At 39.9% G+C, this 14,802-nt stretch overlaps 1 protein-coding gene across 1 annotated transcript in view; it reads left to right on the top strand.

Moving 5' to 3' along the window:
• The first annotated feature begins 1,040 nt into the window (after nucleotides 1-1,040).
• LOC133551558 (disks large homolog 4-like) overlaps nucleotides 1,041-14,802 on the top strand; it is a 195,420-nt gene continuing 181,658 nt past the window's right edge. Inside the window, exon 1 of the mRNA XM_061898383.1 lies at nucleotides 1,041-1,162. Coding sequence (XP_061754367.1) covers nucleotides 1,133-1,162 — 30 coding nt within the window. The 5' untranslated portion in view covers nucleotides 1,041-1,132. The remainder of the gene's footprint in view (nucleotides 1,163-14,802) is intronic.

Below are 14,802 nucleotides of genomic sequence, written 5' to 3'. Positions count from 1 at the left end.
CTCTTTTTCATCCTCCTCCTGTGTCACCATGTGCGCCTTTTTCAGTCTGTAGGTCTTCTCTGATGCATATTCACACTCTCCTCCTCAACACATTTCCCCGCAGTTTAATTCCTTCTGTCTTCACACACACACACACACACACACATATATATATATATATATATATATATATATATATATATATATATATATATATATATATATATATATATGTACATAAATATGCATATATACATATATATGTATATAAATATATATATATACACATATATACATATACATATCCATCCATTTATCCATTTTCTACCGCTTATTCCCTTTTGGGGTCGCGGGGGGCGCTGACGCCTTTCTCAACTACAATCATACATACATATATACACATATATATACATATATATACACACACACACATATATATATATATATATATACATATATATGTATGTATATATATATATATATATATATATATATATAGATATATTATATATATATATATTATTTTATATATATATATATATATATAAAAGCATTATGTGTGTGCACGCATGCACACCCACTCTCCATCTCTCTCCTCCGCGGTCCCCTCCCTCGCGTCTTCCTCCTCCATCCTGCTTTGCTGTCTTATTCTGTTCTCTTTCACCCCTTCCTTCCCACATTGTGACTCCCCTCTCTTATTTCTTTAATTCCCCCCGCCCCCTGCATCTCCATCATCCCTCCATCCATTCCCATAGTATTCTTAAAGCCCCCCCTAACCCACCGACCCGCATCCTCCTCTGAAGAAAAAAGCGCATGTGCCCTCACCTTTCCGCCTCGCCTCCACTTTCTCCCTCATACCAAATTCCGAGACCACTCTCTCTCACTTTCTCTTCCTCCGCTCACTCTCTCCGTTTCCCTGTGGCCCTCCCCCTCCCTGTTTGTGTTCCCCCCTCCCTCCATCCTCTCTTTCCCTCGCTGGTTCGGTTAGTCAAAGAAAGAGATCCACAGAAGGAGCGAAAAGGGGGGGAAAGGCAGGACGAGAGCGAGAGTGCAGGAGTGGGGCAGGCTGGGGAGCGGGGCGTGGGGGTCTCAGCCCTCTGTCGTGGGGGGTTGGGGGGCTTGAAACACACCCCGATATTTTGCTCTAAATACCATGGACTGCCTCTGCATTGTGACTACAAAGGTAAGCTCCTTCATTCTACTCAGTGTGTGCATGCATGGGCCACAGCTGTATTTGTGTTGCACACACAGGAGCCCTGAATTATACAACACACTTCCTTTTTGTCCTTTTTTTTCTCCCCAAGAAAAGGGGGCTTCACAATGTCCCACTCGAGATGACCCCCCTCTCTCAATCTCCCACGCTCTGTGTAAAAGTGTTGATGCTTTGTGTCACACTGGAGCTGCAGAATATGTCAGCCAGAGTCCACATTGAAGGCTCTACATGCTTACCTCGTCTCTTGTTATGTCACACGTGTGCTCAGCATCTTGTCGCGTGAGAAAATGTCCTGAAAAGGAGAAAAAGGTTATGTCCATTTGATCGTACTTTGATGGAGATTCAGGTAACACCTGGATGCACTTTCTCTACCGGAAGTGACGACACACACACTTGCTGGAGAGCAACCTGATTGTTTGGCAGTGCTGTATTACATAAATCTTCATTTAAATTCAGTCTGTTTCCTTGGCAACGGGGATTGTTGGTCACCTAAACATAGATTAAGTAGGTGCAGTCATGCAGAGAAGCTGCATTTGACACTCTTTTGTAAAAAAGAAAAGAAAAGAAAAAAAAGAACCCATTTCTGTCTGATTGTGCAGTAGAAAAGAATGCTTGAATACAGCAGTGCCTACTATACATTTCACGCATCTCTGCTGTGTGACTCACTAGGAAACAAAGCACCTTATTAAGTGAAAGACCAAAGTTGGTCAGCAAACACTTGCAACTCAAGTGAGAAAAAGAATTAGTGTAAAGCTGGCAAGAGAAAGCTCACACTCTCCAAGGGATTGGGAGACAGATGGTCACTTTAGAAAATGGAAGAGTTAGCAAATGAAAAGGCCGTCGTTTAGTGCTGTGCATGTCACCAAAAAAGCCTTCGGAACTTTTGCGCACTCTTCCGTCTGCAGTACAGTGCAGCGTGTTGTGTGTGGGGTGGAGTTAAGTAAAACCGCTGTATGCTGATTGGTTGACAGAAATGTCACACAGGTACCGATAGCCGATTAATGCCTTTTACATCCATCCATCCATTTTTCTACCGCGTGTCCCTTTTGGGGTCGCTGGAGCCTATCTCAGCTGCATTCGGGCGGTAGGCGGGATACACCCTGGACAAGTCGCCACCTCATCGCAGATGACTTTTACAGTACACACTAAATGTTACATTTTCACACAGTTAACAAAAGTCTACACACAGTAAACAAAAGCACTGTGCAGATTTACTTAATATTTGGCATAGACTTGGCTTCACATTTTTTGCAAAATATTACACACAATGCTTTACACCAGGGGTGTCAAACATACGGTTTCATCCGGCCCGCGGGATGAGTTTGCTTGGTATAAAAATGAGTTTAAATTTTTGAATGAAAGAAACTGCTGTTCTAAATGTGTCCACTAGATGTCGCAATAGCAATTATTTGTATCTTTGCAGATGATGCTCCATATGTAAGAAAAAATAAACCACATTTTAGTACATAAGTCGAGGAAAATGAGCAAACTACATAAATAACATCATGTAATTTGATTTTGATATAATTTTTGAATCATGATGAGATGGAAAATTAACACCAGTGTGATGAACATTATCACATAATTTATTCAGAAAGTATAAATAACAACAAATAAAAATAGAATACTATAAACCGCAACATGTAAATGAAAAAATAATACCAACAACATTATGATTTGTACATTTTCAGAATGTGCTTTTTCTATTTTTAAACAAAGAAAACAATCTGAAGTTGTCTTTATTTTTAAGTTATCGTGCCGGGATTTTACCAGTCCGGCCTTCTTGGGAGTAGATTTTTCTCCGTGTGGCTCCCGATCTAAACTGAGTTTGACACCCCTGCTTTACACACACCTTCCCATCTTGCACACAGATAATGTTTGCGATACACACATTTTCACACTTTACACACACACTAGGATTGTGATACAAACATCCTTACGCCTTACACAAAAATAAGAATTGTGAAGATACTTCCCGGTCAATCCAAAGGGCTGGCTTGCCAATGACCACACAATTGAACACATACCAGGTGTGAAGACACACAGGTGACAAATGGAAAATACAGCTCTCAAGTGAGTGCTACAGCTATACATTTTTTTCCATTTGTAATTTTTATCTACAGATGTTTTTTTAAACCTTTTTTGTTGTCTCAGATTTTAATTTGCACTGCGTGTCATTGTTGACAACTGGGATATGTTGCTTTACCTGACTGCGGTAAAAATGAATATTTTCAGTTTGCCCTCATCATTGTTGAGCAGTTGTTGAAAAGATTACAGGATATTTTTACTTTGTCTATAAGTCCTTACATATTGGCCCACTTCAAAGTAAATAATGACAATTGCTATGATCATGCCAATATATTTTGTCAAGTTACAGTAATCATTCATCACACATGCTAATAAGTTCGGGCAAAATTCCCCGAACATGTGATTTCTTACAGTGTATAATAGTTTTTTGTTTTTTTTACAAATGTGTTTTGTATTTATCACTGTTGTGGGTAACTCACTCCAATAGTGAGTTATCATTTGAAGTCAATGGGAGTGAGATGACAATAAAATTGCATTTTTACAAATGCTTGCTTTATTTTAATTACTGGGCATATGTTTTGATCAAAGTACGTCATTTTGCAAGTGATGTAGGAATCAAGAAAATTGAATGTTGTTTTTGGAAAAGCGTGTAAATCCTTTTGAAAAAAAAAACACAGTTAGTAAAATTGTGTGTAAGCAAATGGAAAAAAACTGTAATGTAGTCCCTCGGCTGACAAGGTAGCAGCGAAATACGTGTCTCCAAACAATGTGGAGCTACTCCCTTAAGTTAATAATATTCACCTTCATTATGGCAAATCAACTGCATTTCTTAGTATCATTATCAAATAGTATTATCAACTGGAGGACGAAGCTAAAATTGATATATACTGAGAGCAAGCCAGGAGCAGATATGCTAATAGCCAGGCTAATAGCTAAGTTTGGTGTAAACAACACCAATAATTAAGTATTTAGTAAATTTTAGGGAGTTTAGAAGGAAGCCACATACAGGATATTGACAAGTCAATCAATCAATCATTTTTACTTATATAGCCCTAAATCGCTTCACGGTGGCAGAGGGGTTAGTGCGTCTGCCTCACAATACGAAGTTCCTGCAGTCCTGGGTTCAAATCCAGGCTCGGGATCTTTCTGTGTGGAGTTTGCATGTTCTCCCCGTGAATGCGTGGGTTCCCTCCGGGTACTCCGGCTTCCTCCCACTTCCAAAGACATGCACCTGGGGATAGGTTGATTGGCAACACTAAATTGGCCCTAGTGTGTGAACGTGAGTGTGAATGTTGTCTGTCTATCTGTGTTGGCCCTGCGATGAAGTGGCGGCTTGTCCAGGGTATACCCTGCCTTCCGCCCGATTGTAGCTGAGATAGGCGCCAGCGCCCCCCGCGACCCCGAAAGGGAATAAGCGGTAGAAAATGGATGGATAGCCCTAAATCACTAGTGTCTCAAAGGGCTGCACAAGTAAATTAATAAGAGTCTATAGAGAGGTTAATATAACAACTGTTGGTGTGTCAGCATTGTCACAGTCAGAAAATACATGCATACATTGATCCATGGTGTCAATACCAAGGAGTAGTTTATCCATCCATTTATCCATCCATTTTCTAACGCTTATTCCCTTTGGGGTTGCGGGGGGCGCTGGTGTCTATCTCAGCTACGTATCACTATAAATTAGATACTAGGTTGATATTTTTATCTCCTCAAAATATATTTTTTGCGGCTGTTTTTGCTAATGTTTACCATGGTGAAAAACATGTATGCACCTTAGCGTCAATTGCAATAGTGCATGTCCCCATTGACTCACTGAAAGTATTTCCTTTCCCTTCTCTTTGCTCATTTAACAATGCACCACTGATCTTAGTGTGGGCACTTTTCACTGAGTTGCGTCATATGTTCTTAGCCCCCTCCAAACTGAGCCTACTCCTCCCCCACCGCCCTTGTATTCAGTGTATAAAGAATAACGCATCTCTTTCCCTATTGAACACTCCTTACATACTTTGCAATAAATGTGACCTGTGTCTTTTGAGATGCTCGAGCTTCTCAAATAAATCCAAGAAAGACAATTTTGTTTGACTACTTTATTAGAACAATTTCCAATGAAACTCAGAAAATAATTTACCTGTCACAGGAGGATTTTGAGGGCAAAAACAACAGACTTAAATAATTAATACATAGCAGTTTTTGCTTTTGTTTAGCTCTTATGTACTACTAACTTTTTTTTCATCAAGCATTTGTATGTAATGAAAGAGAATAATGAATTACTTTAAATATTATGTTGATATTGTTAAACTGTCAAAAGCGCTCACAACATTCACAGGTATTGGGATTGGCAGATCTCACTCATGGATGATCGGCAGCATAAAACCCGGATCAAAACATCCTGAGTCTCCATCCATGTTCTATAACTCTTGTCCTTAGGGTCACAGGTGAGCTGGAGCCTATCCCAGCTTGCTTTGATTGAACAGCAGCGTAAACCCTGGACTGGTCGCTGCAGCCAATCACAGGGCATATTACTGTATACTCTATAGACAAACCATCCATACTCACATTCGCACTAATGGCCAATTTAGCTTCCCAAATTAGCCAAACATGATGTTTTTTGGGAGATTTATGACTCTTTGAAAGGAGCCTGATCTTGAGGAGCCGTTCCTTCCAAAAAGTCAATCAAAAGACAGGCTGTTAGTTGTTTTTTTTAAATAAAGGAAACAATCACTGGTAGCAAGTAAACAATCACTGGTAGTAGTAGTAGTTTTTATTATTAACATCATGTGATGTGGTGCCTCATCCTCTTGCTGTGACAGTACATATATATACATATATGTATAAAAAAATAAATATATATAAATAGTATATATAAAAATCTAGACATAATAAAAAAGTGACTACAACATTGTACTATCCTTGTTGTGTGTACACTTGCAATACTTTACATATCCACTTTGGAACAATGTACCAGAAAAGTAAATCCAAATGCTGCTTAACTTCTTTTGACTCATTTTCTTGTCCAGTCACCAATTAGATGGCACGCATGCAGCGTGGGCAATTGCCGACACTGTCTGGATGTGCATAAAAAAAACTGTTCCCAAATAACTCACAACTGTGAATCGGTTCTCATTGTTCACTTTAAAAAGCTGTTCAAAACACTCGATTTGTTTGCGGAGGACACATCTCTACTTGACAGTACAGCCAACATGCTTACCACTTTGGCCCAAACAATGTAGAGTATTTACGGTATATCTTCCCTAGGGACAATATTACAATTTAGAGTAGTCTATATAAAGTCAGTTTTCATTGATGTTAGTGTAATATGTGTGTTAAGTGTCAAAGTACAAAAATATAGCATTATTTCATGTAACAATTATACTCAAGTCCTTGAAGGCGCAGTTACACGGTCTTTAAGACACACCAAGGACTCAACGGAGGAGAAAGTAAGTGAGGAACTGAGGCAACAGTCTGCAGCAGCCAGGGAAGTTTGTTAATGGCGGCCGGCGTAGTCATGGAGCTCTGTGCACGTACACAGTCGCCTCTGGCATGGGCTGAGTTTTGATTGATTGATTGAGACTTTTATTATTAAATTGCACAGTACAGTACATATTCCGTACAATTGACCACTAAATGGTAACACCCGAACAAGTTTTTGAACTTATTTAAGTCGGGGTCAACGTTGATCGCAGACAATCACCCGTATTAAATCACGACAGCCGAAGTCGGGATCGGGATTCCAGTTTGAATAATCGTGCAGCCCTACAATCATGAACTCAGTGTTTCCCACACAGATGGATTCTTAGCATGTAGCGATGCAAATGAACATGTATCTTACCATGTTGCTGTGGTGTCACATCACTTGTGTTGCGAGGGCTGGGCCGATAAAACAATATCAATATATATTCGTATTGTGAGGCAGATGCACTAACCCCTCTTACACCGTGCTGCCCTCAATAAAACATGTGTTTTCTAACATATATATATATATATATATATATATATATATATATATATATATATATACAGCATATCGGTTGGAAAACAAAACAATGAAGCAAGGCTCGTTGCATGAACAAAGGCACTTGGAGTCTCGTAACCTAGCAAAACAGGAAGTGATCAGTGAGCAAAGTGCTAAATGTTCAATCGCGTAACAGTATCACCTATCATTTTGATTGCGCCATCTTGCTGTCTCACTGTTGATTCTCTGCATTGGGGGAAAAGAGAATTTTCCCAAAATTTCTGCAGAGAGCGAATATATTTTCAATAAAACAGGAAAAGTCACCTCGACAGTATGGCAGTTTTTTTGTGTGACTATTTTCAAATCTTTGCCGCGCTCATCTGTTCAAATCAAACCCTCGCCCATTCCATATTTGAATGTACGGAAACAGGTAGGACCTAAAGTGTAGCTGTATAACTGTATAAATAGAATGAATACCAAAATATAAAAAATGCATCTTTAAATTAATAATGTGGTCCAATTATATTTCAAAACATAAATTTATTTCCATACTCAGACCAAATTCAATATTTTATAGACCAAGTATTGGCATTAAACTTAAAAAATGTTTCTATATTTTCACACTACACTATTTTGTTACACTTTATTTGGCATTTCTTACGTATTCCTTATTTTTGTACCTTAGTTTTGTTTTGTTTGTTTTCAATGGTTGTGTTGACATTTCCCCTTTCTTTCAACTTTGACGGCCAAGGGGATTATAATTAGAGGAAGGCTACATTTCAAATAAAAATGTTTATATTTGACATATTTTTCTCCTGGTCCATATTTTCCACAAGTCATTAAAAATATCAATAATTATGGTTATCAACCAATATTAAAACCGTATATCGTGATACATTTTCATCAATATCGCCCAGCTCCAGCTGACACACTAACTAACCCAAGCTGTACCACTTAGTGACACTTCAAATAGAGTGCATATAAATCTTGTGATCACAGATTCCAGCCAAGAAAAGCAGTGATGGAATGTGACTTTATGAAACGTTAATGGCTGCATTGCAGGTGAGGAGCTTTTCCGTTGTGAAAACACTGGTGAGCTGTTCCGCGACACAACCGTGGTTTGCGAATGCGTGATTTTTATCACGGTGCGTGGGTGGTTGACGCCACGTACACCCAAGGAGTGACACCACATTACAGGGTTGCGGCTTTTAGTTGGGAGCTGAACATTTTAATTTCCCATCCATCCATTTTATACCGCTTATTCCCTTCGGGGTCGCGGGGGGCGCTGGAGCCTACCTCAGTCAAAACAAGTCGCCACCTCATCACGAGGCCAACACAGATAGACAGACATTCACCATCATATTGAATTTATTACAGAATTTGGGAAGCCTGTAGTTGATTTTTATTATGTAAATGTTATATTTTTATCAACATGTGATAGCAGGGACCCTGCCATTCAAAACTAGGCTGCTCCATTACTAATGTTTAATGTAACGAGTGGTTTGCAACCTTTTTTCAGTGATGTACCCCCTGTGAACATTTTTTTTAATTTTAAATATTCCCTAATCAGAGCAAAGCATTTTTGGTTGAAAAAAAGAGATAAAGAAGTAAAATACAGCACTATGTCATCAGTTTCTGATTTATTAAGTTGTATAACAGTGCAAAAATATTGCTCATTTGTAGTGGTCTTTCTTGAACTATTTGGAAAAAAAGATCTAAAAATAACTAAAAACTGGTTGAAAAATAAATAAGTAATTCAATTATAAATAAAGATTTTTTACACATAGAAGTAATCATCAACTTAAAGTGCCCTCTTGGGGGATTGTAATAGAGATCTATCTGGATTCATGAACTTAATTCTAAATTTTTTTTCACAAAAACAGAAATATTTAACATCAATATTTATGGAACATGTCCACAAAACAATTTAGCTGTCAACACTAAATATTGCATTGTTGCATTTCTTTTCACAGTTTATGAACTTACATTCATATTTTGTTGATGCATTATTCAATAAATATATTTATAAAGGATTTTTGAATTGTTGCTATTTTTAGAATATTTAAAAAAAATCTCACGTACCCCTTGGCATACCTTCAATTACCCCCAGGGGTATGCGTACCCCCATTTGAGAACCACTGAATGTAACTATAGCTGAAAAAATAGTACAATAGCAATACGATTTCTCGTTGGGGATAAATAAAGTATTTCTGATTCTGATTCCGAGAATGAGTGTCTTCAACTTGTTCAATGGCGTCCTTTGTCAAGTGCAAACTTCTGTGAAATGTATAAAAGCATAAAAGCAACAGAGAGCGGAAAAAGTGCAATTTGAAAAAAGCACTCAGCAGTGTGGAAGCTAGTATTATTACCGCTCCTATTATTAGAATTTTCCGTTGGGATTAATATAATGAAGAATACCAATACAGAATTAATTAAATCACCTGTTACCTTTCTAACCAGCGTAGCCCTTTGATGCTTTTCGCTCCGAGTACCGCATCTGACTTTGGTAGAGAGCTTATGTAATTTTGTCCTGCTGCTTCTATCACCAGAACCTTAAAGGGAGAAAAAAAACAAATAACGAATCGGAAATCAATGTATCACACGGTGGCGTCATTACGTAACGCCTCCAACTGGAACATCAGAGTGAGGAGACGTCACAGTATTTTATATTTGGCTATGCCAGCCTCGCTGACAATACCTTTGAATCTCCCTCGTGGCGTGGCAAGTGAGTCAGAGAAGAGCCATTTGAGCGCAGTAAGTGTGATTTCATTTCAAGAGGAACGCGCGTCATGTTTCCTAAAGTCGCTGTCCTGCAGGTCACCGGCCGCCCCGTTCCCCCCTTCTTCATGGACTAGCCTCTGGCCTACTTTGCTGTACTTTCAAGGCCTCTCTCGTTAGTGCTTCTCCATATCAATTATACATTTGATAGGATGTAGTCGAGGGCTTCACGGTGGCAGAGGGGTTAGTGCGTCTGCCTCACAATACGAAGGTCCTGCAGTCCTGGGTTCAAATCCAGGCTCGGGATCTTTCTGTGTGGAGTTTGCATGTTCTCCCCGTGAATGCGTGGGTTCCCTCCGGGTACTCCGGCTTCCTCCCACTTCCAAAGACATGCACCTGGGGATAGGTTGATTGGCAACACTAAATTGGCCCTAGTGTGTGAATGTGAGTGTGAATGTTGTCTGTCTATCTGTGTTGGCCCTGCGATGAGGTGGCGACTTGTCCAGGGTGTACCCCGCCTTCCGCCCGATTGTAGCTGAGATAGGCGCCAGCACCCCCCGTGACCCCAAAAGGGAATAAGCGGTAGAAAATGGATGGATGGAAGGATGTAGTCGGTGTCAGCAGCTGCATGCGCGTGCAGCTCCACGCTGGCCTGTGCCATCGCGCTGTAAAGTCTACAAGCTGAGAGTTCATAAAAAAAAAAAAGGGGGCCGCTCCACGGCGAGCAGTGTGGCACACTGCTTTCATGCCTTAAGTCTACTTTTTTCACACACACACACACACACACACACACACACACACACACACACACGCACGCACGCACGCACGCACGCGCGCGCACGCACGCACGCACGCACGCACGCACACACACACACACACACACACACACACACACACACACACACACACACAAATCGTTCTCAAGACTGGACTGTGCACCTAACCTCCTTTTGCACTATTTTTCTTTTTCTTTTCTTCCTATGTTTTGCATATTTTGTAGACTGTCACACTGATACCAGAGTTGTTTTTAATCTCATTGTACACTAGGTGTGGCGAAATTATTCTCTGTATTTGACCCATCACCCATGATCACCCCCAGGGAGGTGAGGGGAGCAGTGAGCAGCAGCAGACAAGTTTTAGAAAATGACAAGCGTAAAACTTTGGTGGCATGATGCGATTGAAAAAGTTTTACTTTTTTAAACACTATCGGACAACAATATCGGCGGCGTACCTTAAAGGTACTGCTTTTAGCGTCCTTTACAACCTGTCGTCATGTCCGCTTTTCCGCCATACAATCAGCGTGCCGGCCCAGTCACGTAATATATGCGGATTCTACACACACACAGGTGAATGCAGGCGTACTTGGTCAACAGCCATACAGGTCACGCTGAGGGTGGCCGTATAAACAACGTTAACACTGTTACAAATATGCACCACACAGTGAACCCACACCAAACAAGAATGACAAATACATTTCGGGAGAACATCCGCACTGTAACACAACATCAACACAACAGAACAAATACCCAGAACCCCTTGCAGCACTAACTCTTTTCGCTCGGTTTAGCTCGGTTGGTAGAGTGGCCGTGCCAGCAACTTGAGGGTTGCAGGTTCGATTCCCGCTTCCGCCATCCTAGTCACTGCCGTTGTGTCCTTGGGCAAGACACTTTACCCACCTGCTGCCAATGTCACCCACACTGGTTTGAATGTAACTTAGATATTGGGTTTCACTATGTAAAGCGCTTTGAGTCACTAGAGAAAAAGCGCTATATAGATATAATTCTCTCTCTTCTCTTCAACTCTTCCGGGACGCTACAATATAGACCCCCGCTACCAACAAAACTTGATTTTGCATGTCAGTATAAAGTTATATAAGCCTTGCTTGTTCAATATTCAATGTAAAACTTGTTTGGGTCCCTATTAAAAGATTAAGTTGTTCAACTTTAGCCCGCGGCATTGTTCAGTTTAGACTTTTGGCCCACTCTGTATTTGAGTTTGACACCTCTGCACTAACCCCTCTGCCACCGTGAAGCCTATATCAATCCTTACTGTTCTAAATCTTTTCTGAACTCTCTTGATTTTCTAATGTTGCCAACTCTTCAGTTGTCCTGAAAATTGCTAGAAGTTGATAGTGGACGACATTGCCTGATTTGCATACAAACTCAGTTTCCATATGAGTTGGGAAATTGTGTTATATGTAAATATAAACGGAATACAATGATTTGCATATTCTTTTCAACCCGTATTCAATTGAATGCACTACATAGACAAGATATTTGATGTTCAAATTCATAAACTTTATTTTTTTTGTTGCAAATAATAATTAACTTAGAATTTCATGGCTGCAACACATGCCAAAGTAGTTGGGAAAGGGCAGGTTCACCACTGTGTTACATCACCTTTTCTTTTAACAACACTCAATAAACGTTTTGGGAACTGAGGAAACTAATTGTTGTAGTTTTGAAAGTGGAATTCTTTCCCATTCTTGTTTTATGTAGAGCTTCAGTCATTCAACAGTCCGGGGTCTACGCTGTCGTATTTTAGGCTTCATAATAAGCCACACATTTTCCATGGGAGACAGGTCTGGACTGCAGGCGGGCCAGGAAAGTAACTGCACTCTTTTACTACGAAGCCACGCTGTTGTAACACGTGGCTTGGCATTGTCTTGCTGAAATAAGCAGGGGCGTCCATGATAACGTTGCTTGGATGACAACATATGTTGTTCCAAAACCTGTATGGACAATTCAACATTTATTGGTGCCTTCATAGATGTGTGAGTTACCCATGCCTTGGGCACTAATACACCCCCATACCATCACAGTTGCTGGCTTTTGAACTCCGCGCCTATAACAATCCGAATGGTTATTTTCCTCTTTGTTCCGGAGGACACCACGTCCACAGTTTCCAAATATAATTTGAAATGTGAACTCGTCAGACAACAGAACACTTTTCCACTTTGCAGCAGTCCATCTTATGTGAGCTTGGGCCCAGAGAAGCTAGCGGCATCCTTGGTGTTGTTGATAAATGGGTTTTGCTTTGCATAGCAGAGTTTTAACCTGCACTTACAGATGTAGCGACCAACTGTAGTTACTGACAGTGGTTTTATGAAGTGTTCCTGAGCCCATGTAGTGATATCCTTTACACACTGATGTCTGTTTTTGATGCAGTACCGCCTGAGGGATCAACGGTCCGTAAAAAACATTGCTTACGTGCAGTGATTTCTCCAGATTCTCTGAACCTTTTGATGATTTTACGGACCGTAGATGGTAAAATCCCTAAATTCCTTGCAATAGCTCGTTGAGAAATGTTGTTCTAAAACTGTTCGACAATTTGCTTACAAACTGGTGACCCTCGCTCCATCCTTGTTTGTGAATTACTTAGCATTTCATGGAAGCTGCTTTTATACCCAATCATTGCACCCACCTGTTCCCAATTAGCCTGCACACCTGTGGGATGTTCCAAATAAGTGTTTGATGAGAATTTCTCAACTTTATCAGTATTTATTGCCACCTTTCCCAACTTCTTTGTCACGTGTTGTTGGCATCAAATTCTAAAGTTAATCATTATTTGCAAATAAAAATGTTTATCGGTTTGAACATCAAATATGTTGTCTTTGTAGCACATTCAACTGAATATGGGTTGAAAATGATTTGCAAATCATTGTATTCTGTTTGTATTTACATTTAACACAATTTCCCAACTCATATGGAAACGGGGTTTGTAACTGATTACAATAGATGCTGTAGGAGAGTGGAATACCGTGGTGGTAGACATAAAACGTGAGTTAAATAATCCAATGATAATTAGAATTGTACATTAATTTTTTTCTGTTGATTCTTTTTTTAATTTACGTCGTTAAATGTTGGCTATCAAATTTGATCAAAAGACTGAAGGCCCCTGATATTCACAAACTAACCAAATCGATTGACTGGCCATGACATGAACAACAGGTTTATTTTTAGTTGAAGCTTGACATTGATGAACATTCACATTAATCTCACTCTGAAGACCAAAGCAGAAACAGCAGCAGCTTTGCACAGAGTGGCTGTGGGTCTCCTCTATGCTCGAACTGAAATGGAACGGAACTTAATTGTCATTGCACTTGAACGTACAAACCCTTTTTCCATATGAGTTGGGAAATTGTGTTAGATGTAAAGATAAACAGAATACATAATTTGCAAATCATTTTCAACCCATATCCAGTTGAATATGCTACAAAGACAACATATTTGATGTTCAAACTGATAAACATGTTTTGTTTTGCAAATAATCATTGACTTTAGAATTTGATGCCAGCATAGAGGTGACAAAGAAGTTGCGAAAGGTGGCAATACATACTGATAAAGTTGAGGAATGCTCATCAAACACTTATTTGGAACATCCCAAAGGTGTGCAGGCTAATTGAGAACAGTTGGGTGCCATGATTGCGTATAAAAACAGCTTCCCAAAAAATGCTCAGTCTTTCACAAGAAAAGATGGGGCGAGGTACACACCTTTGTCTACAACTGCGTGAGCAAATAGTCAAATAGTGTGAGAACAACATTTCTCAATAGTGCAATTGCATGAAATTTAGGGATTTCAACATCCACGGTGTATAATATCATTAAAGGTTCAGAGAATCTGGAGAAATCACTCCACGGAACCTGCATGGCCGGAAACCAACATTGAATGACCGTGACCTTTGATCCCTCAGACGGCACTGTATCAAAAACCGACATTAATCTCGAAAGGATATCACCAAATGGGCTCAGGAACACTTCAGAAAACCACTGTCACTAAATACAGTTTGTTGCGACATATGTAAGTGCAAATTAAAGCTCTACTGTGCAAAGCGAAAGTAATTTATCAACAACATCCAGAAACTCCGCCGGCTTCTCTAGGCCCGAGATCATCTACGATGGATTGATGCAAA

This window comes from Nerophis ophidion, linkage group LG04, assembly GCF_033978795.1.
Source record: "Nerophis ophidion isolate RoL-2023_Sa linkage group LG04, RoL_Noph_v1.0, whole genome shotgun sequence".
NCBI lineage: Eukaryota > Metazoa > Chordata > Actinopteri > Syngnathiformes > Syngnathidae > Nerophis > Nerophis ophidion.
This window is presented reverse-complemented; position numbering and strand designations above follow the sequence as displayed.